Source organism: Empidonax traillii, unplaced genomic scaffold, assembly GCF_003031625.1.
Source record: "Empidonax traillii isolate 1590-97213 ecotype Southwest subspecies unplaced genomic scaffold, ASM303162v1 scaffold6:size4315531, whole genome shotgun sequence".
Classification (NCBI taxonomy): Eukaryota; Metazoa; Chordata; class Aves; order Passeriformes; family Tyrannidae; genus Empidonax; species Empidonax traillii.
Genome location: NW_020955199.1, coordinates 1,391,347 through 1,418,957, shown reverse-complemented (window position 1 = coordinate 1,418,957; position 27,611 = coordinate 1,391,347). Strand labels below are relative to the sequence as shown.

The 27,611-nt window shown below is 37.8% G+C and overlaps 1 protein-coding gene across 9 annotated transcripts in view; it reads right to left on the bottom strand.

The window, feature by feature from the left end:
* Positions 1–27,611, bottom strand: part of NTRK2 (neurotrophic receptor tyrosine kinase 2) — a 205,347-nt gene that overhangs the window by 159,644 nt on the left and 18,092 nt on the right. For all 9 annotated transcript variants that reach the window (XM_027880504.1, XM_027880513.1, XM_027880519.1 and 6 more), the window contains exons 2-7: positions 26,015–26,089; positions 25,700–25,771; positions 19,789–19,857; positions 16,631–16,785; positions 3,481–3,617; positions 363–495 (exon numbers count right to left, since the gene is read on the bottom strand). In XM_027880504.1, the coding sequence (XP_027736305.1) occupies positions 363–495; positions 3,481–3,617; positions 16,631–16,785; positions 19,789–19,857; positions 25,700–25,771; positions 26,015–26,089 (641 nt within the window). The remainder of the gene's footprint in view (positions 1–362; positions 496–3,480; positions 3,618–16,630; positions 16,786–19,788; positions 19,858–25,699; positions 25,772–26,014; positions 26,090–27,611) is intronic.

The window sequence follows — 27,611 nt, the reverse complement described above, 5'->3', positions numbered from 1 at the left end:
TTGATGCATTCAGACTTCTCAGTTCCTAAGGCAGTATGTATGGACATGCACACCATTACAAACCTACCCACACTGACAGTGCCATTCAGTATTTGGGGTTTAAGACCTTTCCTTACAGATTGTTCTAGGCAGAAGAGGAAGCAGATACAAACATATTTTTTGCCGAATACAGAGCTGAAAAGATAAATGCAGCAACTGCTGGTTGGGTTACTCCTTAGCATTAACTGCAGTAAACACTTCACATGCCTTAAGGGTTTTTGTTTCAACTACCTGAGCGTCCAAAAAATACTTAAACCCAAAACAGTTCCGCCAATGCAGTTTGGCCTCAGGATCTATATATATATGGAGACCTGCATACGTACAGAATACCGTGAGCTCAGCAGAGGCTTGGTCCTCTCCCACAATGTTCTCTGCTACGCAGGAAATCCACAGTCCACTATCCATGGATGAAACATTCTTTATGGTTAGTGAGGCAGGGTTCTTATTTGTGTCACTCTACAATTGATCAGAAAAACATGTATATGTCAACCACAGCATTAAGAACAAAGGAGAAGGAGGGCATTACTGGCAATAGCTGAATGGTATTTTTCATTTTCCATTAATTTTAACTGTAACACTCATCAATGAAACAAAGCCTTACCTTAGCATCTTATTCACACAGACCCAAATCACCTACAGAACCAACTGTAACAGTCAGTGGCAGTGGATTCAAAGCCTCAAAAGTCCTGCTACAAACACTGCACTCAACCATGTTTCTGTCCTGTCACTTTCAGTCTCGCCCTTTTTTTTAAACCCTGGATCCTCTCTACACAAATCTTTTTCTCTCTACCCATGCCCTTGCTCATCCCTCTCTCCCACTTCTAACCGATTTCTGTGGTCTATCTCTGCCTGTTCTCTTTGAACTTTTTCTTCTTGCCTATATTCTGTTCAATCCTTACTTTACTTATCCTCTTCTCTCTTTCCTTTAAAATTCTGCATGACATCTCTTCCCCTGCTGCTTCTGAGCCCTACTGTAAATTGACAATGATGTGTCTTCTACCTTTTCCTTAAGCAAATTTCTCTTGGAAGCTTTCTCTTCTCAAGAAACCTTCCACAAGAAACTTAATACCTTCTACTACCTATGTTATTGTCCCAGTACTGTTTTATGTGTTTAAGCACAGACTAATAAAGGTAAGAATGATAATTCTTATAAAACTTGATTCTTATGATTTCTAGAAAGCTCAGTGTCTATCTACAGCCTTAAATGACATATTGTATACACAGCTATGCCATACTGATTAAGGAAATATGGGTGAATACACACACACACACAGAAAGCAAGCTAATGATTCTGATGTTCTTAAATGAGGCCTTCATAGGATCTCCAAATCATTATTTCCATACTTGAATTTTTCACAAAGAGCAAGACTATTTTGTTAAACAGGTTAGGAACCAAACACATTCAGAAAATAAACGATAATTAGGATAATTTTTAAAAACTACTTTTGAGGTAATTTTCTTAGTGAACACACACACACCAGTGCAGCACAGAACACAAACAAATAACACACTGCATCTGTAAAATCACAGCAACCTTTAAGTGACAGTCAATACGAATTTGTGGGAATACTTGTGCATATCGTCCTGTGCAACCAGAATTTTGAACCTCGAGATGACAGCACAACTCCACCTGAGTTAAATGTCCCTTTGATTTCAGTGTTACAGTGGGGGAGGTGGGTGGAAAAGCAAACATCCCATCACACACTTCTCTGTGTGCAATTCTCAGAGGTGAGTAGTGCCCAAAGCTGGACTGAAAGCAGAGGGGCTCAACCACAGGCTCAGGGCTGAAATCTAAAGTAAGAAAAATCTAAGCAACATCAGTCAGACTATACATCAGCATAGAAACTCAGAACATACAGCTCTGCAGAACTAAAGTCTGGTTTTAACTTTTGCTAATGTCTCTTTTAAAACAGGAAAGAGAAAGGAAACAAACAAAAGCAGAATATGAGGGGAAGGAAAGGGGGGCAGATTTGCAAGTGAGAGAAAGAAACCAAAAGCAACGCTCACATAAAAGGACAGCTGTGAACAGCAAACGAGATTTAAAAGGCATGTGTTCTCCTGCACTCTGTGCTCCATGGCTAAGGTTGTAGCTAGCCTGTATTATGAGCCCCTCTAAAATACTGTGATGGAAGTTATACCAGGACAAAATACTTCTGGAAAGCTTGAAGCAAACTGGTCATGGCATTTCAAAGATAGGAGGGTTAAAAAATGAAGTGACCTAGTGACCTCACTTTTCGAACAGCATCCCACATTTGTTTTGGCTTCTAATTAAAAAAAAAAAAAAAAAAAAAAAAAGAGAGAGAGAGAAAGAGCACAACTTGGCATAGATTCCCCAAACTGTTTTAATTTCTTGTTCTTGATGACAACTGATGACTTTGGGGAACTTTAGAGATCACAGAAAATTACTTTAAAAATACAACTAGAGCTCTGCAGAGCCCTTACTCACAGAGCTGAAATGAAGGACAGGCTAGTGAAATTCTGTACAAGCCTGATATAATGATCTTATGAAAGAAAATACAAAAACTATGAGACCCAAGAGATCCTGTCTCTTCCACACTTCAGGAAGAGTTTTGGAAGTACACATCCCACACCTTGTACAGACCAAGAAGCTTTAGGCAGTTGTGCATCATCATGAATGTAGGAAAAACAATGCCTCAAAATTTTAATAAACAAAGGTTCTTCTCTATTGTGTAAATAATGGCAATTCATAAAGTCAGCAGCTGCATACTGAAGATCTGCTTATATACCTCATCTTTGTCAATATTTCAATCAGAAAGAACTTAATCATGCCATCTCCAATGTACACACAGTCTCCAGTGGGGACACAAAATATAAAGATCCCAGAAAACAACCTTCCCCTCTCCTAGATAATTTCATTGAGGAAACATCTTCATAGTTCATTTAAAAAAATAAAAAGAACCTACCATTCTTTTTATTAAAATTTTAACTTCAATTTCATTTTGTAGCAACGTGTGGAAGGAAAATTAAACAAGTCACAAAATATTTACAAACAAATTCCAACACAGTAAACTTTTGACATGAAAATATAATACAATTACAAACATAAAGCTTTTTTCACAATTAGGATAGATTGGATTTATTTTCTGTTAGCAGATATCAGTGATAATAAGAAAGTCCTTATGTTTCAGTATTCTCATTCACATTACTTTCAAAAATTTACATCACTGTCATTTACAAGTGAACATCAAAAAAACAGAGTGAAAATCAGGGTCTTGAGAAATAAATGTCTGCCATTCTCCAAAAGCACTGCCATAGTCACCCTTGATTGAAAGTAACTGGAAAATAAACATAGTCCCAACATTAACTTTTTCTTTCATCTTTTTAATAAAAATTAACTAAAGTTGGACATGAAACTTCATTCCATCATTCAGCAGGTATTACCTGTCTCTGAACTGTCACATATCTGAATATAAAACTTACCTCATGGTTTGAAACAAGATTAGTTACCACCCAGGACACATTTGGAGGTGGTCCTCCCGTAGTATCGCAGTACAATGTGATGCTCTTTCCTTCCACCACGGTGATGTTATAATTGCTTAAGTTTGCTGAGGGCAAGTCTATGACAGAAATAACAACAACAAAAAAATCCACATGTATTTGTATTTGACAGAAGAGACACCATGCAACCCTAATCACCACTACATCAAATATTTACTGTTGTCTGTACTATTCAGTCAAGTAGTACAAACAGCATCTTTGGAAATACAAAACTACAATCTTTAGCTCCTATGTATTTTCTACACCTCCTCTGCTTCATATCCTAAGAAAACGTTACTGCATATGGAAAAGCATTATTCTAGTTAATTATATAGGGAAACATGTCAGGTGTGTAAACAGAAGTTATCTTCAGTTTTTAACTTCAAAATGGACAAAAACCTTACTTTACTCTTCAAAACTGGAAATTTTATCTGTCTCTTTTTAACAGATGCAAAGCAACCTCTATTTCCACTAACTGACACTGTGGTATTCCAGCTGTTCTCCACAACGCTAACAAGAAAATCTCGTTAGCTCCCAGTATCACACAGGAGACTGCAGCCCTCCTCTCATACAGTGACACAGATCACAGAGTGCAGGGCAAAACCTTGACCCTAAGTACAAAGTGAGGGAAACAGAGCTCTGAACACATCAAACTAGAGGAGGGAAAGGACAGACGAGAGGGTTAGCAATTGCACAGAGCTCTATCCAAGGCAACTCAGATGACTTTTTTAATGCCCTCAGGAAAGCAGAAAAGCAATGAGATGGTACTACTCACCAGGAAACAAGACCAGATTTTGCAACACTAAGGACTCCTCCTTCATCTACACAGCTATAAATCACTGTATCTAATTCTTTAGCACCCAAAGGAACAGGAGCTTCCCAAAGAGTAAATATGTGCTGAATGCTTAGAAAAACACAGGGAATTACAGACTGACCTTCTTCAAAAATAAGAGCAATATCAGTAAATTGCAGGCACACAGGAACTCACATTTCATATTTATTTATGTAGCAAATAATTAAGTACCATTTTAGAAATATCACCTTTCTTAAAGATACTATGCCATCATTTGAAGCTGCTACACTGTGAAAAGCCCTGGTCTCCTTTATGAGGTATTTCTCAGCAATAGTTCCAGACAAGATTTACTTGCAACTTATCATCTCAAATAGTCAAGCTTATCTGCCTTGCTGGGTATGTATGCATCATCTTGCAATGACTTTTCTTTTTCTGAAACAACAGTTCTTTTCGGTTTTGTTTTTTTTTTTTTAGCTGAAAATATAGCAGTTTCATCATGGACTTGGTGGTACAGAAGTTTAGCAGAGACTTTTTTCCTTATTTAAAACATCCAAACCAAATAATTAACTACCAAATCAGCATGAACACATTCATATGTTTGCTGGAGATTCAATAGAAGCTATATGTATTGGAAGTCTGCCTTTAATTAGTTCACTTTAAAAAAAAATAAATGAGAGGAAGCAATACAGAAAAGAAGGTGAATAATTTCCCAGGCAGAGCTTTCTTGCCTAATAAGATTTGAAGATCAGCACAAGTATACACTAACTGCTCAGGCAATTCTCCCAGTGCTTTAAGTAGCGCTGTAATACGATTCCCATTACAGGCATCATGGATTTTTTCTATTATGTTCCCTTTATAAATCATATGTTGAAGTTTATTGAGACAGAGCTGGAGAGTTTGTATGCCTTGATATAGTAATCTGTTAGCAGAGGTAGCCATCTGCTCTAGCCTGCTGTGAATTCAAATCTCACCAGTGTCTGTCAACTAGGTGAGCAGGAAATAAAACTAATCTTAGGGAACATCTGGATATTAATTATGCTATTTAGGGAACATGGAGAGAAGTAATGAGATAATTTGCTTCATAAAGTTACACCTTCACACCACATTTGAAAACCATTACAATTACTCCTGACAGACCTGAATATCCAAAGAGATTAAAGGTCCCCACTCTTCCTGGTCCTAGCACTTGGGACAAGGTCTCCATGGTAGATTAGCGTTTCACTGTGCAAACCTGCACAGTTTCTACTAACACACCACTTCAGGTGAAAACAACAATAAAATAAAACCAACTTTTGTCCCTTAGAGCTCTCCTTTGATAGCTGTTAAACTCTGAGACAATTTCTTCCTGCAATGTGGTTATGTACAGGATAGGTGACTGAAGTTTAATTTCTCTGGTACTGGCGCTGTTTTTCACCCAGAATTAAATCTAGTTCTATTTATTTGCAAAAGTCTACATATATCATGTTGGTGTTAAGTCTCTGATGGAAACAGTTACATCATGCCTGTATCCTGCCAGAAGGTTATAAAATATTAGTGCTTATTATTCTATAGGTTCCTAAAGCTCCTAAAAACCAGTTTCAAGACCTCTGCCTCAAAACAAGTACAGATGTAATGGAATAGAATAGAACTAGAAACAGAAATCACGTTGTTGTGTGTGTTTTCTTTTACTCTCTTTCCCAGTCATGAGATGGGTGGAAAACCTAAGAAATGCCTTGGGATTAATTTTTTTCTGGTTACATGTCTTGAGATAATGAAATTAACCTGCAAGGTCATTTTGCTTTTATTTCCAGTGGCCTCCAAACTGTTCCACAGCAGAATACACAGTAGTTGAGATGTGGCTCTATTTCAGAAAAGCAGACAGTAGCTTAAGTCATCATATCCAGATATGTGATGCACTGCACTTACCAACAAAGCAATGAGACTAAGCAGCAAAACCTGCACTGAAAAATAACTGTATAGAAAAAAATCCACACTGGACCATAACACACACACACACGCTCAGTTTGTATGCTCAGTGTAGTGTGAGACCACTTATATGGGTCGGTAGCATTTTGACACTTATAAAAGATATCCAAACATGCTGCCTTCACTTCTGACTTAATTTGGTTAAATACAGTTGTTTAGATGGCTATTGCTTCTGTTGATAACAGATGTACATTTTAAAGGACTTTGCAAACAGCAACTGATACAAGCAACCAGATAACAGATTCAAATACTTTTGTATACTGCCAGCGTAGTAAGTTCAGATTGTAGCGTAAGAACCCATAAAAGGCAGACATTATCTTTCTACAAGTTTCATCATGATATGTGTCAGATAGAGACCACTCTGTGCCCCAAAGCTCTAAACACAATCTCTGTTTCAAACTTTTATAGCGATACTTTCTATAACTCTGGCTATCAGCAATGACCCATTTAGTATCCAATTTCTTTTTCAAGTTGGCTGTATTTCTGGCCTTAACAACCTTCTGTAGCAATGAGTTTTACAGGTGTAATGTTCAGGTTGTATACAAGAGCCATAACCTTTTACCAGTTCTGAAATTTCTCAGTGACTTTCAAATTTATTGAGTACTCTTCTGTTCTGGTGGAACAGAGTAAAGAGAGTTTCTGAATGATCTTCTTAAGATCACCTTGTTTTATTTTGTTTCTCAAATACTTTTCTTCTCAATAATCTATCCAAAGCTTTTCAATCTCTGCAAAAATGGGAGGATGGAACCTGTTACTGGGAACTTTAAACTATAATATAGAGAGTAATCCAGATCAATAGATGAATGTGTACACTAAAATCCATCTGTTTCCTTATGCATTGGTATATAACAGCTATGTCCACCACATACAGAATATCTTTTCTCCTATTCAACTTGAGTACACTTTATTCCCAGGAACAGGCACCTCAGGATTAAAATGAGCAGTCACTTCCCTCACCCACAACTAGACACAACAGAGACAAGCAGAAGGAACTCATTTGTGCCAGGTGAGTTGCTCCAAATATCATCTCATACTTCAGAAGGAACAAACTCCCCTTTACGTAGGGAAGAGAGGTGTTTACCTTCAGACACCATCATTAGCGCAAATGGATGACCTGAGGCCATCAAACAGTGGAACTGCCAAGCATCACTAGGAATTACTCATATTTTTCCTGTGCACAGCTGGGACTTCAGTGACCACAAAACCAAACACCTTGGATGCAATTTTCAAAGGTTACTACTACATCAGGCTACACAGCTGTCAATGGAAGTTCATAAAATGAATGTGCCTAAATTCCTAGAGGGCTTTCAAAGGCTTCATGCTGCTACTCACCACTTTCTACAGAAAGCTTAAACTGGCCTTACTAGAGCCAGACCATCACCATATGTCAAAGAAAGGATATGACCTAATGAAGAAATAACTGAATATTAGTAAAAGCTGTTGTCTGTAACTCAGCTCTTAGCAGCAAGAACAGTTTAGCCAGTATACTAAAGCTACTTTTAGAAGGTGATGGTCTTAGGCCAGAATAAGCAGATCCACCATTATGTCAAAGATACTGTTTCTCTAACTTCAGTTACAAACATTTTTACAAAATTAGTACCAGATTGATTTTTTCTGCTTCAGTTCTGGGATTTGTTCAGTTGCTTAAAAACTTTCAACAATTCTCTGAATACGGTCAATTAGCCTCACTAATACCTAAGAAATTACATAATGAACAAATTAGCAGCCGGCAGCATACCATAAATTCAGTATTGCATTCATTTATGATATCTTTTGCACACTAAGTCCCTGACTCTCATCAGTCTGTCAACAAACTCCCAGGAGTCTAGACATGACACAGTGTCACTAAATGGTTTTCAGTGCGGCCCATGACATCTCTCTTTTGTTTGGCATGTTTTTGGAGGTCAATTCACGGTAAGAACAGGTAGTTACCACAAAAAATGGTGATTTTTTTTTCTCAAAACTAGCCAACTGCATCTGATTTTTAATAAGGCCATTTTAATCCTTATCTGAAACCCTTAATCATCTTTTTAATAAATATTATCAGACACAGAATGATTAAATTAATACTCAGGCAGCAACCATCTATCAAACTGAACCATGTAAAGGCAGACCACCAGAATCACTGAGCTATAAAATATCCACCACAATTCTTAAGGTACTGTGGCTCAAATCCAGTCTACTTGCCTCACACAGAGTTTCAATACAGTCTAAGGTTCTTGGCTCCCCTGGTTTTGCTTTTTCTCTCTAGGGAGAAAACATACAAATGATTACATCACTACAGTAGAGCTTCATAACACCCACTACTTGTACTGTCTGGAGCCTGAAAAGAGAATGGCTGACAGTGTAATTTCTTATGAACTGTCACATGGATTTTGAAATTTCAGAGGTCTCAGTGTCTCAAAACAGGTTGCATCAACGGAAGGAAAACACTTTTCTTATATCCTTCTATTAAAATTCTGCTTTGTTTGAAAATACAGTAATGTTTACAAATTTCAAAAGTCTTTTCCTATGGGCTTTTAAGTGTTTAAAAAACACAAAGAAACTTTCTAGTAATTCTAGCTATAGAGATAGGAGATGTTAGATACATGATTCACCTTCTGTGTTTCACTAAAATGCCTGCAGCCAACAAACTGAGACAGATTTCAGCCACTGGGTAAGTGAGCATGTTTCCACTTAAAGTCTGCAAAACGACAAGGCCAAAAATCATCTGGCTGCATCTTTAAAACACTATAAACAGGACACCCCAGAATTTTACATGCAAAGAACTGTATTGGGTATGGCTGAGCTGGAGTTCATTTCCCAATAATAACCCTCACAGTGCTGTACTTTGCATTGGTAGCTAAAAGGGTGTTGGTAACACACCAGTGTTTTGGCCACTGCTCAGCACAGCACCAGCACTGTAACATTCCTTCCTTAGTTGAGGGCAAGATGCTGTGAGGGCACCCCAGTGGGCCAGCTGGCCCAAACTGACCAGGGGGATATTCCATACCATATGACATCAGCTCAGACATAAAATCTCAGGCAAGGAGCAGGAAGGGGGGCATTCACTGTCTCCAATGGCTGCCTGCTGAGGAACCGCCAGGCGTGCCGGAGCCCTGCTGCTCGGGAGCGGCTGACCATCGCTGCTCATGAGAAGTAGAGAATACACTTCTGTATCTTTTGCTTCTGTGAGCGCAAGCTTCGCTTTACTTTTTTTGCTTTAAATAAACTGCCTTATCCCAACCCACGAGTTGTTTTCCACTTTACTCTCCCATCTGTGCCGCTGGGAAGGGGAGCGATAGAGCAGCTGGGTGGGCACCTGGCATCCAGCCAAGGTCAACACACCACAAGCGTGAATTAAAGACACAAAAATAATTGTTTCCATTTCCTGTTGTACTACAAGCACAGAATTAAAATGCTCAACACACACAGATAGTTGCAACATCTCACAGAACTTATTACAAGATGATATCCACAAATGTTTTCAATGAGCATTAAAAACAAATTATGATCTTTCATTTATCTTCTGGAGCCCAAAGATCTCCATCTTCCTTTTTTTATAAAAGTCTAAGATTCCATTCTTCTCCTGTTCTCATTTCACTGCACTAACCACCAGGCACTACTCTCCATTGCTCCAATAGAACTTTGCCATTATGAACAAAAAGAAAAGGAAATTTCCAGTGGATTAAAATGAAAAGTAAAGGCATCAATATTAGACATACAAGGGGAAATCCAATTATGACACGCCTGACTGTCACATTCAGCTGAGAACCTTCACAGAAAATAAGTAAACAAGCACAGTCGCTTTTTTATATAGAGCCAGTGTGTGCCACAGAAAAGACCACAAAACATGCTGACTCATCTTCACAACCAAAGCAATGAGCTCTACCTCCGCAGAACACCTCCATTCAGGGCTTCAAATGTCATCATGAATGCAGTGCAGGTGAGAACTACCAACAGCTGTGCATCCAATCAAATTCCCTTGGAGTGAATTCTGCAGTCAACCTGTACAGGAGTCTGAAGGTTGATGCTGATATTGCAAACCAGACAAAGGGCTTACATATCCAAGGTTTACAGTAGCTCCTTAACTTTTGCTCAGGACCTTTCTTTTAAGGTCCCTAGACATGGCCTCAGTTTTAGTAGGAAGGTGCAGGATCTTGCAGCATTTGAATTGTTTAATCGACCTTGTCCACAATATTTATTTAAACACTTTGTCTGCAAGAATTTTGAGAATTTTAAGTATTTCTACAGAGGCTATCAAGCTTGTCAACAATTCCCTTTCTAGCGCTATCATGAAGGTACCCACCCATGCTCACTGAACGGCTAAGGAAATTAAATTACACCCAGAGAAATAGTTCTTACCTGGCATTTAAGCTTCAGTTTATCCACAACAACTTTCAAAAGAAAATCAAAGATATGTAGTGCAGTTGGGCTGAATACAGCAGCCACAAGCTTAACAGATGAAGTGAGAGCTAAAAATGTACGTTTATGAGGCCTAAAGTAGCTTATGCAAACCTCTAACAAATGGATCCTTATTCACTAAGCGCACATAATGCAGTTGCAGTTCCTGCATGATTATATGTGGAATTTCATGTGTGTCTTGAAAATACTTCAAATAATACTGACCTGTCTAATGTTGCAACATGACACACATGAGATCGTGAAACAGGAATATTTTCAGAGAACAACATGAAAAAGTAAAATTATGACTTTCAGTATCAATACCAAATATATGGTATATCAAGCATACTACTGAAGGGATGCCTTCATGGAAAGTCCCCACTTTTAAAGAAAAAGAAAATTTCTTTAGAAGCCAGAATACAGTTATCTAGTCATCAGTCTTCACCCAGACAGACTGTTAAGAGCAAAGTAAGAATACCGCCAGACAAGAGTCAGGCAGCTCTATTCAGTGGATTAGTACTCCACACTTAGACAGATGTGTCAAGTCAGGCACAGAGAGCACCTCTGCAAACCTGCACAATATGCTGAATTCAGGGACAACACTTGAGTGATCCAGACATAGCTCTTTCCCTTGGATAGTGCCTTGCTTCTTTCTATTTCTAATGTGCTTTGTATTACAAAGCTGCTTCACTGAAATTAAAGCAGAACTTGAATCAGAATCACCAAAAAAATCTATTTTATTTTCTGAGACCTTCCAATACATCATTGAATTATCATCATTCACAATCCCTAATTTACATATCACGTACATGTTCATGTCTAACCATCTGTATGAAAGTCGATGCTTGATTCACAGATGCTCATAAAGAAGTTACGCACATGTCTTCAAAAGTAAGATTCCTGTTGCCTTTTCAAACTCCATAAATTATTGGTTATTTTCACTTATAAGCCACAAAATTGTTTTAATTAAGTTTGGAATATTCCAATTCAACTTGGGAGCAACAGTGAAACCCCAATACTGTAGAAGTCTCATAAAAAATGAAACTTTTTCACACAGCCCACGATCACAGATAATCAAAAGAATCAAAACTCTTACAGAGAAAAGTTTGTCACCAAACATCATGCATCACATCTAGTTTTTAGCCAAAATAAACAACAGAGGCTACAGAGTCCATGAATATTCTAACTAAACACTAAGAACACCTAAGGCTTTTTTAAACTCACTTCATTCTGCCTGTAATCTTTTTCTTCTAATAGTCTTATCTATGAAATCTGGTTCATAATGGAAAAAAATGTCAACGCCCACTAGATTATGCCTTTGCTTGTGGTTTTACACTGTATTGTACCATGACTGCTTAAGATCTAATGCTTATTTTATTGACTTAGTAATACTACAAATCTTTTCTGCAAATTCAACATATGAGAAAGAAACATATATATCAATCCTTCAGTTTGCCTTTTTCCCCCTTTAGAATTTATAACCACCTGCCTCCAGTCTAGTATTACCATTTACTTATTTACCTCTAGGACCAAAAAATCACCAGAAACAGGCTAGAGGGGGGCCAGATCCAGTCCAGTACATTTGCAGTCATCTGAACAATTGCCTGTTAAAATTCACGGCTTTCCCCAACAAGCAAGAAATGGGCAATCCATCACCTTAGACTGAAATTCTACATTACAATGACTTTTAAAATTTTGTTAGTCATACACAAGAAGCAGCACTAAGAGCAACACCACAATAGTTCATGTGCAAGGGAAGAGACAGGTAAAGAATGTGAGCATTCATAAAATCCCATAGTTCTCAGACCAAACAACAGTTGCATATGTAAACACACACCCAGTCTGAACATACCTTAGTTATATGTACAGCAAATTAGTACACAGAACTAATTTGTGATATTTTTCAGTAGATTTTTGCTAGCATACATGACCAATGACAAGAGAGAAGGCATGTGAAGAAACAATAGATGATAAGCAAGCCTTCAAAGCTGGGACAGTAGGCAAAATTGAAAAACCGATTAGGCATCGTTTCTGCATAATTTGCCAGATAAGGCAAAATACCATTACCAGACTGAGATCCAGAGTAACATGAGGTCTGCCCAGGACTGCAGAGATAGCTGTAGAAGCCATGCCTTTCCCCAAAACACCACCAGATGAAAAGATTATTTTCAGTATCACTGACATCAATAACAGCTGAGTAACTGAACGCCTACCAGAGGGAGCGAGTAACAAATCAAACCACCAGTCCCAAACACATTGTCCTGCCTCCTTGACACTGAGTGAGCTCCAGGTAATCTGGAGAAGTTCTCTTGGGTCTTTTGGGTCTTTGAGTGACCTTACTCCAAGCATACGATATGCCTTCCTTCCAGGCACTTAACATACTGGTGGAAACTGCCACCAGAGCTTACAGAAGTAATAATAATAATAACCAAGTCTTTACTTATTTAGTTCTCTTTATTGATTCTCTAATGCTATTTATCATGTGGAAACAAAAGAGGACTGACAAGGTGGAGATGTTGTCCATGCTGTACAGACAATCAACAAATGCTATGAAAATGGCAAAACTAAACACCATCATTTCTTACACAGAAGGTTCTATTGGGGTAGATGTAACTTGAAAACCTTTGACATAGTAATTATGTGTGAATTTAAAACTTGGAAGAATCTGGAAATTTTTATCATATCTAAACACATTTCAAATGCAGTTGAAAAAAATAATTACTGATTGACGCTTCTAATATTGCAGCTGGCAAGGATCTTCTGGATAGTGGGCATACCTGAATTTAAACCTCAAGAAAATAAATCACAAAGTTGATGGCATCTAAATTGCAATCAGTGTCAGCACATTATTGAACACTTTCACCATACAAACAGTAAGTAAAGTACCACAGCAATTTGCTGACTTTGTCATCAATTAGTACAAACTAAAGCCTTACGATCAAGAAACCATAGTGGTCTCTACCTACTTCTCAGCAAGAGATTTATTCACAACACACAGTAGCAAGACATCCTCTTACCAAAATATTTACTGTAATATATATGTATATATATAAACTATATATGTACACGTTATATATATTTCATATACACATTTTTATATAAACTGTAATACTATGAAGTAATTCATACCACCTGAAGACATAACATGTGCACGTTTGCTTATTTTCTAAGTTAAAAAAACAAACTTAACAGATTCAACAAGAAGATAGGATGAAACCATTTACTTAGCAGAGAAAAATTAGAAAACATTTTACTAACAAAATGCAAAGGCCTGCATGCCAAAAATTTCCCTTAACATTTAAAGGTAGCTAAAAAGGTCACATAGCTCACAGGAAAAAAAGTTCCCATACGTTAAAATCTGATTTCCTCTTCTATTTCAGTTCTACATACTAGCTTCTCAGAAAGTTCTGGAAATGAAATAAACCAGCATCTTGAGTGGTTTTGTTTTGAAACTAAGTCTTGTCCTTTAAAATACAGAAAAATATCTGCAAAGATACTGAAAGTAAAAGCCATGCATTGGATCTTTCAGATACCTTCCAGAACACATGCCATCAAAATAGTCTCCCTCTTTATCTGGGATTTTCTGCTTTGTGTCTAGGAAAAGCCTGTGTTGTCTTTATTAAAAACCTATGACCTGTATTGGTTCATTTTGGAAAAGGTAAACTAAGGGGAAAGAGCATCTACAAGGTAAGGAAAAAAAGGTATGGAAAGTTTGGTGATATTTGGACCCCAAAAGCTAACATAAATGATGTGTAGGCATGTGCTGACATTCACACAGACCTTCAAAATAATGCATGTTTTCCATATGCAAATTTTACATACTGCAAGTTCGAATCTAAATGTTGTATGTACTCACCTTTCCTCCTCATTTTCCTCCTCTAGCTGGAAGTACCACCTTCCCTTGTCATGACAAGTTTTTCAGTCAAGATATGCCCACAGGATGCATGCATGGGTACACACATATGCACCTACACAGCATCCAGAGGTCAGAGGCAAGCTTGTTTTGACTGCAGATGGTTAAGAAATCAGGAGGAAGAACTAATGTCTCATAGGTTTAATTCTGGGTATTTAACATCAAAAGTTTTCAAAGGAAAATCCCAACTCCCTGGTAGCTTATAGATGTGCCAGCCAAGAATGTTATGAAAGACTATGTTGGAGTTCTGCACTTACTGATTTCAGTTCAACAGCAGACCAACCTCTCTATACCCAGCACGTTGAATCTACCTTCTAATCTATGCAGCTGGAGCTCAGCTAGGTACCATCTCCCATGTCAGGTAAATCAGATCCTTGAGTACAGAAGACCTACTCTGCAGCTCACAAGACCCCCTAAACAGGTCATTTCGGTGGGGTTTTTTTGATTGCACCAGACACTAGCACTATTTTTGCCATGAATACACCACCACACCTGGTCCCAGAAGGAAGCTGGACACCAAGACTTATAGCAAGATGTGTGACCACAAAATGCATCATTGTCATTAAATGGTGCACTTGTGGGGCCTGCAGTACGTCCCCTCCATGTCTGTTCTTTGCTGGTAGCTGCTATCAGAGGATGTCACACCCTCCCTACAGGCAGTGGAGAAAAGGACACTCAGTGGGCAAAGGTAGAAGGAGAAAAGGTATAATTTATCCTGCTGCTCATCTTCACTTACAGTTTTTCCAATCCAAATCAGCGTTCCATGAAGATGCCCTTGCCCCCCTTCCTTTTTGCCTTCCTGCTGCTGGGCACCCAAGCTCCCCACTCCACAAAGGAATTTCCAGAGTCCATCAGATGTGACATCACATTAGAAACACCCCATCTCTGCCCCCCATACAGACAGGAGGAGAAATCTCTCCAACTAGTGGGTCAAACCTTTCCCCCAAGGTCTCAGGACCATATACAGTCAACAACTTTGAATACAAAAAAAAGGGGATGGCGTTATTGGTTACATCATTTTTTCACTATCTCTTATATGATAACTGAAGAAGTATGCTGCAATATGCTACAGACTTAAGCTTGATATAATTCTTTACAAGTTAACTCAGCAGAATTTTATTTGTGTGAAGACCAGAGCTATTGCTAATCAGTCTCAACTAGCAGGCAGCTCTTCTGAAATTTCTTCCTATGGTCCTAGTACTACAGGTCGTATTTTTGAAGGAAAATAAAGACTTCATTAACCACAAATATCTGAAAAAAAATTCAGGGAAGTAAAATTTCACATCTACTGAGTAAAGAAGTTTAAGTAAGTTCAAAAAAGGCACATGCAGTCTATATAATTCTTGTGTATTATCTACAATCAGTATTCTGTTTCCCTGCACTAGAATAAAGTACATCCTTAAAGAATCAAGAGAAAAATACCAACAAATTTACATGAAGTAGTGAAAGGTTTGAAGGGGAAACCGTATGAGGAGCAGTTGAGGTCACCCGGTCTGTTCAGCTTGGAGAAGACTGACAGGAGACCTCACTGCAGTCTTCAAAATCCTCACAACAAGAAGTGGAGGAGCAAGTACTGATCTCTCCACTCTTGTGACCAGTGGTAAGATTAGAGGAAACTGCATGAAGCTGAGTCAGGGGAGGTTTAAGTTAGACATAAGGAAAAGATTTTTCACCCAGAGGGTGGTTGGTTACTGGAACGGGCTCCCCAGGGAAGAGTCACAGCACCAAGCCTGTCTGAGTTCAAGAAGTGTTGGGACAATGCCCCCAGGCAGATGGTGTGATTCTTGGGGTGTCCTGTTCAGGGTCAGGATTTGGACTCAATGATCCTCGTGGGTCCCTTCCAACTCAGCATATTCTATGATTCCATGAAGTTACCAAAATGATTCCAAGTGGAGTAAAAGATCACTGAGTGGTTAATATTTCCACTGAAAACTTTTCCTTTAGAGCACTGCTGTCATCCTGATACCTTGTAAAAAAACATGTTTGTTTTTCCTGGCTCACAATAATTTAGCAGTAGTTTTATGCTAAAAGAATATTACCGCAGTTTGGGACCTTCATATCCAGCAAGGCTGTCTTCTTGTTGTTGTCATCTATGCAATATAAATCCTGAGTTTCTGTGTAAAACTTGGTCTCTTGAAATTTCTTGATCCACATGATTTCACAGGAACACTTGAATGGATTGTCCACCAATATCCTACAACAAAAAAATACTAATTTATTTAGAAGGCAAAATGTGTCATGCATATAGAAAAAAAATGAGGAGTACACGAACTACAGGCATTCAGCTGGGTGAAAGTAGAAGTTGAATCCTTTAGTTAAGGAGGTTAAGATATGCAAGTTGAACCCTCTAGTTAAGAAGCATAAGGCATGCAATCTTGGTAAACAGCCCAGTGCAAGCTGCAAGTCAGTAACAGGTTCCATGTGGGGAATTAAGCTGTGCATGCACGAGGGACCCAAACTCTCACAGGTAGGAGAAATCACACAGGGAATTTGCCTACTATTTCCAATTCATCAGGATAAATCAGGAGCACATGGAGAACTGGCATTTCTATGAAGGTCCATTTTTTTCATAGGCAGATATCAGAATTCCTCTGTTCTACACTGAGCCTCTGAACCCAAGTTCAGTTACCTCAAATAGGGTTTATTGCTGTGAGATTGTAAATTCTTTATAGTCTTGGACTCTTGGATTACATACAAGCACTAACAAAGTCTAATCATAAAAAAATTATTTTACCTAATGTTCTACTACCCAATGTACTACAAAACTTTCAGAAAATCTCACAGTAAAACTTTAGGTAATGTCATGAAGAAATATTAACTGAAAAGACGTCCCTAAAACAGAAATGGATATGGTACACCGCACAGAATTTAGTGATTAGCAAACTTAGCAAATTCTAGTTTTAAAATTTAATAAAACTACACAATGTGATGCAGTAATGTACAAATTAAATACAAAAAGAAACATCCCAATGTCTACATAAACAGTTCTACAGGCATACATGACATTCAGTAAGGTGGGTGAACAAGTGACTATTTAAGGCATTTCGTTACAAGGAGAACTTTTTCTTAACGAAGATTCATGGGCAGTTTCAATGTACAGAAGCTCAAGTTCCTCAAAGAATCTATGCTCATAAAAGCTTCCTAAGGACATGAAGTGTGCAAACCATGAAAAAATCAGCTTATCATAGAGCCATAACCTTTTCTCCCAAAAGTCATCTCAAATTCTTTGAGGATTATCAAATGCAGAGCTCATCCTCTTAAGTTTCTGAAGGAGCAACTTATAATCACAGAAGTCATCTGCTCGACTTCAACACCACAACAGCATGGACAAAAATAGTGCAAATCATACTGTGCAAGACACAATATGAACACAAAGACTCCTGGAGTCAAAGCCTACCACATGCATTTTCACAACTGCAAGATTTACTTCTATCCTCTGTTTCATACTATAGCTTCCCTGTAAAAGAGGAATTTCTCTTGACCAATGGCTGAGCTTTTTCTTCCACTCCGTTATTTTATGCTAAATGCACCAAGGGAGGTAGGCACATCGATGCTGGGGACATAATGACCCTCTATAGACACTTGTGTGAAAGAAAGAATCTGACCTAGTAAAAGCAAATTATGAGTCTTTATCTTTTTTTGCTGTAAATTTACAGCTGCAGTTAGTTTGCTCCAAAAGAAGCCTTTCAAACTGGTACCTCTATCTTATAATACCTGGTGAATAGCCTCTACTGCAGCCTATCCTAAACTTTTCATCCCTTTACATTTTGATTCACAAAAGTACTAACAGTACAAACATACTTGTCAGATTTTGAGAAAGTTCCTCAAAGACGGAAGAAGCTATTTATGGTAACATTCTTATCTCAGATTCATCTACCCGCACTCTTCTTTCTCCCCTTTCTCATCTTCCACCTATGTATTAACTACTTATCAACAGAATTGTTCAACTATACTGATTTTGTCACTCCTATTCTTCTCTTCAGGTTCTGCTTTTATTCCTCCCCTTTCTTTATGTCTGTTTATCTCACTTCATCACAACGTCTACATGACTTCAGGTAATCTACTCCTACACTTCACAAGCCCACAACACTCTGTATCTCAGCTTTGTATGCCCTTTCTCTCTCAACTTGTACTTCATCACATATTGACTCCACACCTCAAACACTACTCTGTTTAACCTTCTCACTATCTGTTTTTCCCATGACTGGCTCACTCCCAGCACCCTTCCCCTGCTTCTTCACGCAGAACCAACAGACCAACATAGGGCATGGAGCAATGGGAGTGCTCTGCAACTAGCTGGTCTTTCCATCAGAGTGCTCAGCAACTGCCAAGTTATGAAAAAAAATTCCAGTGAGCGATGTTCCCTGGGCTGTAAAGAAAATAATTACATCAAGTTAAATTATCAGCAAAACACACCCAAAGGGAATAACCTCTTTTTGTGGCACCAATATTTGCTCATTTCACTTCTCACATGCTGAAGTTCACCAGAAAAGAACAAGGATTCCATGTCTGCTGTTGCACTTTTGGACAACTAACTCTGCTCTGAGCTCCAGGAGAGCAGTCTCCCTTTCCAGTGCAGGCCCAGCCCTCCCAAAGCTTCTGCAGTCTGTCTGCATATTAGCAGAGAATGCAGATGACCAAAATTTTGGAACGCATACCAACAAAAAAAGATCCAGTTGATGTAACAGAGGACAAAAATGTTAATATTGAAACCATCAATAAATATAAGTTTACCAGTGCTTTCATTACTAAACTATTATATAAAGCACAGTGCAACTCAAAGAATTTGAGAAAATAAAAATATTCTTCAATAGCCAACCATAAGCATAGTAGCTCATATAAGAATATGAGAAAGAATCTTCATTTGAAAATCTGCAGAAGACTGTATTTTCACTAGCTCAAATATTTAATATAAAAAACAGTAGTTTTGTGTGAGGTACCTTCATGATAAAATAATCTTAAAGCTGAAGGGAAGAGGATATTTTAACCTCTAATTGATTTAAAATATATACCTGACCTTCTTGAAGCTCTAGAATGAAAATATCTCTATATTTAAGTGTTCAGCATCAATGCTTTCTTTGGATCAAAATTTCACCCTACTCCTTGATGGACATCTACCTTCAAAAGAAAAAGCTTCAAAGTCTTGTTCTTCCATTCCAGCCAAAAATAAACTACATTTTAAAAACTGACAACTTACAGATCAGACAAACCCAGATGGCGAAAAGGCTTCTTGGACAAACTTGAGAGGTTGTTTCTGGATAAATTGCTACGGGAAAAGAGAAAGATTACATTAATTAGAATTGTTTCTTCTTACATGGAAAATACAGTTTGTGTCCCTCAAAAAGAAAAAACTAAGAATTCAAATTAGCTCTTAAAGTCCTTTGACTTCAGTTATAAAAAGACAGTGTTCAGTATTACTCCATGGTTTAAAGGGTTTCAAGGGTTTGAATTCAGAATGCATCTGAAGTCAAATACATTCAAATCAAACTCCACAGGGATCAATATTCTCACTTTTAGCACTTTGTTCATTGTGGAAAAGCAGCAGATTTAACTGTGTTTCAAAAGTATTTTGTAAAGTCCAGGTGTTAATTACATGCTCAATTTATTCATGTGAAATGGGTGTATTCCTTTCTTTGATGCTGCATCTAACTCTGTACTCACATAAGCCCTCCTCAAATGCCAGCACACATCCGTATCAGAGCCTTTTAGTTGTTCTTTTCAAATTGCATGTACAATATGCAACCACATGGAAGATCAAAAGGAAAACTGTAAAATGCATGTATTGGGGTTTTTATGTCAATTAAGCATTTACGCTTTCCAGTGGTAATTAAGTGAAAGGTCCTCCAGTATTATGCAGAGCAAAGAAATGCTGATCTGAACCAGAATTACTCTTCCTCTCACAGGCTTACAAAACTGGTTTCTCTACCCCAAAGCAAAATAATGCTGTTTTTTCTACAGTCTTATCAGTCTACCAATTAAAGATAGCAAGAGCAGTAAACTGTGTAACTGCCAGCAGTAAAGTGCAAATCAGAGTTATGAGCCAAAATACCATGAATTTTATGTGGTATTATAAAGGCGCCATAAAGGCTCCACACTTAAAATTTTCATTGCATTTAAAACTAGGGATTAATTAATTTTTTTTAACCTGACTAAAGAACACAGTGTTTACTTCCCAACTTTCAGTCCTTAATCTCAGAGTACTAGATAATTTTCACAGAAATTACAAATTGGATTCTCTACAAATGTTTATAAAAGAATCTTTAAGAGATCATTTTAAAAGATTTACTACATTTCATCACAGATTCCTTCTGGCCAACAACAGCCTGAAGTTTACAAACCGACTGGCCCTCATGTGTGAGAACAAAACAAATGAGGTACTATTTCATTAGTCAGATGAACTAGACTGCCTATAGCAGATGTTGGTGGAAATGTCTCATGGACACTGACTGGATACACCAACATTAAAGTACAGTTTGCATATAGATCAGAAGTTATGTTTAAACAAAAACTGTCACTATGGTTTTTTCCCCAATATGTATATGGTCTGTGTTGGGAGGTTGAATAAAAGAAGTTTGATCCTTCTGTCAATTTGGGCTTTTGTGTCCCATATGGAGGCACATCAAACACCTTCCCTCCATGGGAAACTCTAAACTCACCATGCAAGAGAATCCTTCCAGTTTCAACACTGACAAGCAGCAAATGCAGATGGTCCTGACCTGCATCCCTTACCTGCACAGCAACTACCGTTCCCTAAAGACAACCAGCGGGCTTTACTTGTAGACCACTGTTATGAATTTATCCCCTTAAACAATACTTTGACAGTAACTTATTTTTATTCCCCATAAAGTGAGTACTTTATATATAGACTACAGAGATGCCTGCTGCAGTCTCTTTAATTCAAGTGAAAAAATCACTGCCAGGCTTCTTTTGAAGATTTTAAGGACCACACTTCCACTTTCATGAAAAGAGAATTAGTTCCCTAATTTAACTACACCTAAGAAGATCACTGTGAGCAGCCCAAAGAAGATCCATCTGGGGTTCTAAAGACATTTTTAATTATGCGGGAAAAAAAAAGTCAGTGGTACAGAGCCTGGCTCCAAAGCTTTACCCACAGACAGCACTCAAATTCAGTCAAAAGCATGCCTGTATTGTACATGTAAACATCAAGCTCACTTCAAACTTGATAGCCCTAACTCAGCTAAAAGCAAACCTGTGGCAATCTGAGGACAGCAAAAGCAGACCAGGAAGCTGCATAAAAATTCAGAGTTTGCTACATGGGCATAGTTCTACCACCTACAGAGCTTCTGGCAAGGGGAAGCAGGAAAGAAGGGGAGGGAATAGATCTAAGGAGAACTGGGGAAAGAGGTGAAGGAAAGGCCATTTTGCTACACTCAGTCTCCCTCCACAGGCAACTGCCTGCTCTGCCTATGAGCCAGCCCTGTGTGCAGCAGGGTACATCTCAAATTGTTTCATTTGGCTGTCTTGCCTGAACAGTGTAGAGATACAAACTCATCTTAATACCTAGAGCTGTGTATATACTACATTCATAAATCTATGATTCAGCGACACAGTTAGATGCAGCCTGGCATGTAAAAACAGCTATTTTTTAAAGTTTTTTGAAATCTGCACTTCCTGTAAAATGTGTTTTAATATTTAAAGGCATTGACAATATACCACACATATGTATTACACATTCCCATTAAATTACTGTTAGTAGCAGATAAGCTTATAAACTACAGCACTACTAAAATGCAACTATTGGCTAATTTGAGTCTAAAGTCAATGAAAACACCAGAATTAGATAAGTAAGGCTATTAATTACACTTAAGTAGTATCCATTAGGGCATTTATTTTCCTGTTGTTTATGTTATTACTCAAATCTTCCCATCATATATAACACTAGAAAGATATTTGGGCCACATAAGTTTCACCAAGAAAATACTGTAAGGACCAAAAAGGGCTTAAGGAAATGTGTGTTCATCAGTTTATTTTAAACTGATATTCTTGCATGAATCATAAAATAAATACTACTTTCATATAATAAGAGCCCTTTAACTATATTAAAATATTTTTCATAGAACAAAAAGAAAGCTCTAATAGTATCACAGTAAAATTAAAGCCTATACAGTTACATCAGTCTTCGGAAAAGTGTTTGGAGCTTTCATTTTCTTTATGGGATAGTAACAAATTTATTTGAAAATAAAATGTAAGACTTCTCAAAGACTTGTACTCAGAATTTACTCTTGAAAAGCAAAATTACTTTAGCTCTTAATAGTTTTCACTGTTCCAAACATAACAGGAGCTATACATCATTCCCAGTGCAGTCAAAAGGATTTTTATTGCTGATGACAACAAATAGTGATTCACTGGGGGTTTCTGAAACATTTTGGTGTGCATAAAGACTTGCCAGAGAAAACAAACAACTGCATTTTGCGGGGATAAGAGATGAGCCTCAGTATAAAAAATACCTCCATACTTACTGCTTTGTTCTGTGCATCTAGAGCAGCTGGTGCCACTTAATATTTTCCACCTTATCTGGGCTTATCCTGTGTCTGCTAACATTACTAAATCCCCCCAAAAGAAAACACAGTATGATACTGGATAAGTTCACGGTTCATAACGTAAGTATTCTGGATCAAGCATCCCTGTACATCAACTGAACAGATGTCAAGTCAGTCTAAATTGTTTCTAATAAGGAGCTTCATGAACTTCAGCTCTAGCAAAGTCTCCTTACCAACAGATACGCATTCCCCATTTGACTGCATGCTCCATTTGAAGCTCTTCCTATGACTGAAATATTTTAAAGGCATCTCATCCAAGTGGGTTCTGTAAAGCCTAGCAGGTCATATAAACACAATGAGACTTTTTCTTTAAGTGATAACTTTAATAGGGTTTCTCTGTTCTTATTAATGGTCAGATTTCTGAAAATGTGTTTACCTGTGCAAGTTTTGGTTAGAAGGAACCACTGGGGCCAGAGATACTTTATGACTGCATGAAATCCATTTCCTTAAAGTAACAGATAAAAAAAGCCTCTCAAGAGGATCCCATCAATTTTCTCACCTTCTACAGTGTCTACTTGTCCAGACAGCTGGGAAGATGTTCCAAATATCTGTCTACCTTGCTCCAAACTAAATTCATAATTTTTCACTCTGCACTCATGGTCATGGAGAGAACTGATTGATTTCATCATCATCGTTACTCTTCTTCTAAAGAAAAGATGATCATAGAAGCCATAGAATCATAGAATAGTTTGGGTTGAAAGAGACCTTTAAAGGTCATGTAGTCCAATCCCATAGCAACAAGCAGGGACATCATCAACTAGACCAGATTGTTCAGAGTCCTATCCAACCTGAGCTTGAATGTTTCCAAGACTGAGGTATCCACCACGTCTATGGGCAACCTGTGTCAGTGTTTCACCACTACCCTCCTTGTAAAAAACTTCTTCCTTACACCTAATCTAAACTAACCCTCTTTCAGTTTCAAAACATTATTCCTTGTCCTATTGCCATGACGTTCCTTTTCAGTCTGCTCTTTACTGCACTCAGGCTCTAAGTCTCCTTACATTATTTGCCTTAAAAGCTCCTTATAGCTCTATTGCTCTTCTCTGTTGTATCTTTCAAGATGAGTAGATTCAGTGTCCTAATCTATATATAGTATTCAGACAGATTCCTTCCCAGCCACTAAGGTAATGGGAAAAAGAGGTAAAAATGTAACACAAAGTTCCTTTTGATTCCAGAGTTGGATTTGCTTTGTTCTCTCCCTGAGATTCTGTCCCAGCAGAGTCACTAAGTCTTCCTCTTCAAATGTGCCTCTTAGACAGTACGTTCTTATTGCGTATTGTGCATTGGTATTGCATATTTCCACAGCCACTGCAAATGGAATTTCATATTTTATAACCGCAATTCACTGAGCAATTTTTACACAAGTAAACACACAAATTTACTATAGAAGATTACTCCCTTATGGTACCAAGTGATTACTGTAAAAGTTCTTTACTTTATTAATAACTATCCCAAGTAATATGTAAATCTCACAGGCTCACAAGATCTGGTTCACCCTCCTCCAGTGACTGTTCCATGTTAAGGACAGCACTTAATGTTAAGGTAGAAACGAACATTCATTTCCACTTCCTTACATGAATTAATTGCTATTTTTTGGAAAACACAGGTCAGAACGTGATTCCATCTCATAAGCAAAACAATTAACCCTGTTCTCTGTGTAACAGTTCTTCCCGATTACAACAAAATATCTTACAAACCCAAGGTTTGGCAAAATGTCTTCCCAATCTCATTAGGATAAAAGCACAAAAGTCATACTAAAAAGAGAACTTTGATCGGTTCAGCCTTTGCTACATTTAAAGCATAAGAAATCTAGAAAAACAAAGTCAATAAGCTGCACAGGCATCAATTCTGCTTCCTGAAGTTCATGAACTACAAATTGCATTTGGGTGTGAAAGCAACATCATTTCTACATTCTGCTTTGGGTGCATTAGTTTAGTGAGTGAGCTTTCAAAGTAAATCTTCTGGTCACTCCCAGGACTTCAGTTCACAGTCATGTCACAATCTCTGGGCATGTGTATTGGTCAAATTATAGTAGGTGTGCTTCATGTATGCACCTACTGCACTGCAGCTGCTCTTGGGAATGGGTGCAGGGCCAGGAGTTGGACTCAGTGATCCTTGCGGGTCTCCTCCAACTTGCCATATACTATGATTTTGTGAAAACATGCTCTGCCCATCAAATCACACTAGAGCTAGTCAAATTCATGTCACTGAGTGTGATGCACAGTGGGGACATCATATGCTCAAGAGAGGCATTCTTTGCACTACACTGCTTACCACAAAAGATACAGTCAAAGTCCGCTGTAATAGACAGGATAATGAAATGCATGGTCTATTTACCATCCCACATTGTGTTCTTATGATCTGCCAGTTCCTTACCATATATACCTTATTTAAAGTCAATTAATGATAGAAGAGCATTGTAAGTCTGACTTGTTAAAGTATTTTTTTTATTAAGTAAATGGTAAGAGACAGAAATAAACTAACAATAAATAAAGTAACATGAGTTACACAGTTCTGACTTAGAAGACAGACACTATTTTTACTCACATGTATTGTAGGTTCACATTTTTCACAAATGCCTGACGGGACACAAATCTTAAGCCTGAATCCACCACAGTCCTGGGAAAATAAATAAAACTGTTGTAATATTTATGTTTCATTTAAAACATAATGGAAAGCATAATGATAATAGGAGTTAACATAAGAGTTTGGGTGAAATTTCAATAAGGGTCAACTGCAAGATTTACAGTTTTCCTCAGTAACACAAAAAGTGAGGCCTACACTTTAATAAGGTTTCCATACGCTTCTATGAAAGAAATGGGGGAAAAAGATAGCCTTAAAAGATAAGTATCCCATACTCACAGATTTTTAAGTCCAACATAGTATCCAACCTCATTGTCATTGATACTTTCTAATTTTTGTTGGTTTGCGATGTAACTGTTGAAAAAGCAAGACAGAAAAAAGTATTTAAGTGGATCCTTCCAGGGCTTTAACTGCTCAGAGATCGTGCACTGATGTATGAAAGTCAGTAGTGATTGCTGACCTACTGCAATTAGAAGTAAGTCCTATTCAGACCATATGCAAAACAAAAGTGGTCCTTAAAATCTTCCCCATCATTTAAATGGTACTTTGTGGGGCAGTGCTGGAAGGGAAAAGTTTAGTTTTACACAGGGGAAATGAAGAAAGCAAGTCAACCTGAAAGCCAAATAAAGCTGCATTACAGTGTCACTGCTCTCCGAGACGCATCGCTTTTAACAACAGCGAAGGGGCCAGCTTCACTTATATTGAGGGAGGATCAAACTGCCCTTGTCTTTTCTCTCATGTTGTTAACTTAATCATTTGCTAACTTATTTTCTCCCTGACACAAAGTAATTTCAGTTCTTTTTACAAAGTGTGGTAATGGGAAAACTGAGGAAAGAGAGGAGGTACTTCACGATGTTACACAGAGAAGCAGAAAATAAGAGAAGACAAACTGCTGTATTAGACCAAAGCACTAAGTCCACTCACATACCATTAGAATCTACCTTCTGAACCCCAAAAGGATGTGAGTATGCATGCCGATCCTTTGTATTATCACCATGAGAGATCTATGAATAACCACTGACATCCCACAGACTGGAAATTAAACTGTTCACAAACAATGCATCTTTACCTCTTCTGCATCAAGAAGGAATTTCACAGTGCAAATCATGCAGTCTAGGAAGAAGAAATGGTTGGAAACTGCAGTTCTTCTGACATTATGGACAGAAAAGTATGTCTGATTTATAGGATTCCTTGATAAAGACTCCACATATTTCAAAAGATAAGCCTAGTTCCAGAAAAACTAAAACAGAGATTGATTTGTATTTTCACGAGCATCCTGAATTAACAGAAAATGCAAGTTCTCCTAAAAAAGGAGGAGTCGTTCTTTGTTAGAAGAAACCTTTTACTCATTCCAAGTACTTTTTAAAATTTATTTATAGGGAAATCTGGTGAACTAGAAAGAAGGTGTATTGCTTTCCCAAAGGCAATCCATATACCTTAGCTGGTGTGTTAGAGAAATCCATGTGTTCCCAAATCCCAGCACAGACTTGAGAATCCCAAAGTCAGGCTGGGCTCTCCTCCAAAGCCGCAAGGCTGACTTGGGCTTTGCTCTTGCCATGCACTAGGAAAAGCAAAGGTTTCCTCTAATGGCATCCATTGTCCCTTGGGAAAAAGAAGGGCAGTAAAAAGACAATGCATGACACTAGACGGAACAGCATCATATGACACTGCCTGTTCTTCAGGACTTTTCAGGATAAGATTAACACAGCATACCCATTAGAAGATAAGAGTCCTTCATATTTTGTGTTGCCTTTTTTGAATTTTTAAGATGAGCTGATTTACTATCTTGGCATTTACTAACCTATTTCATTTGTTTGTTGTTTGGTGCATAAGTTCACATATTTTGCCAAGTAAAAACAATAAAATCATACATAAA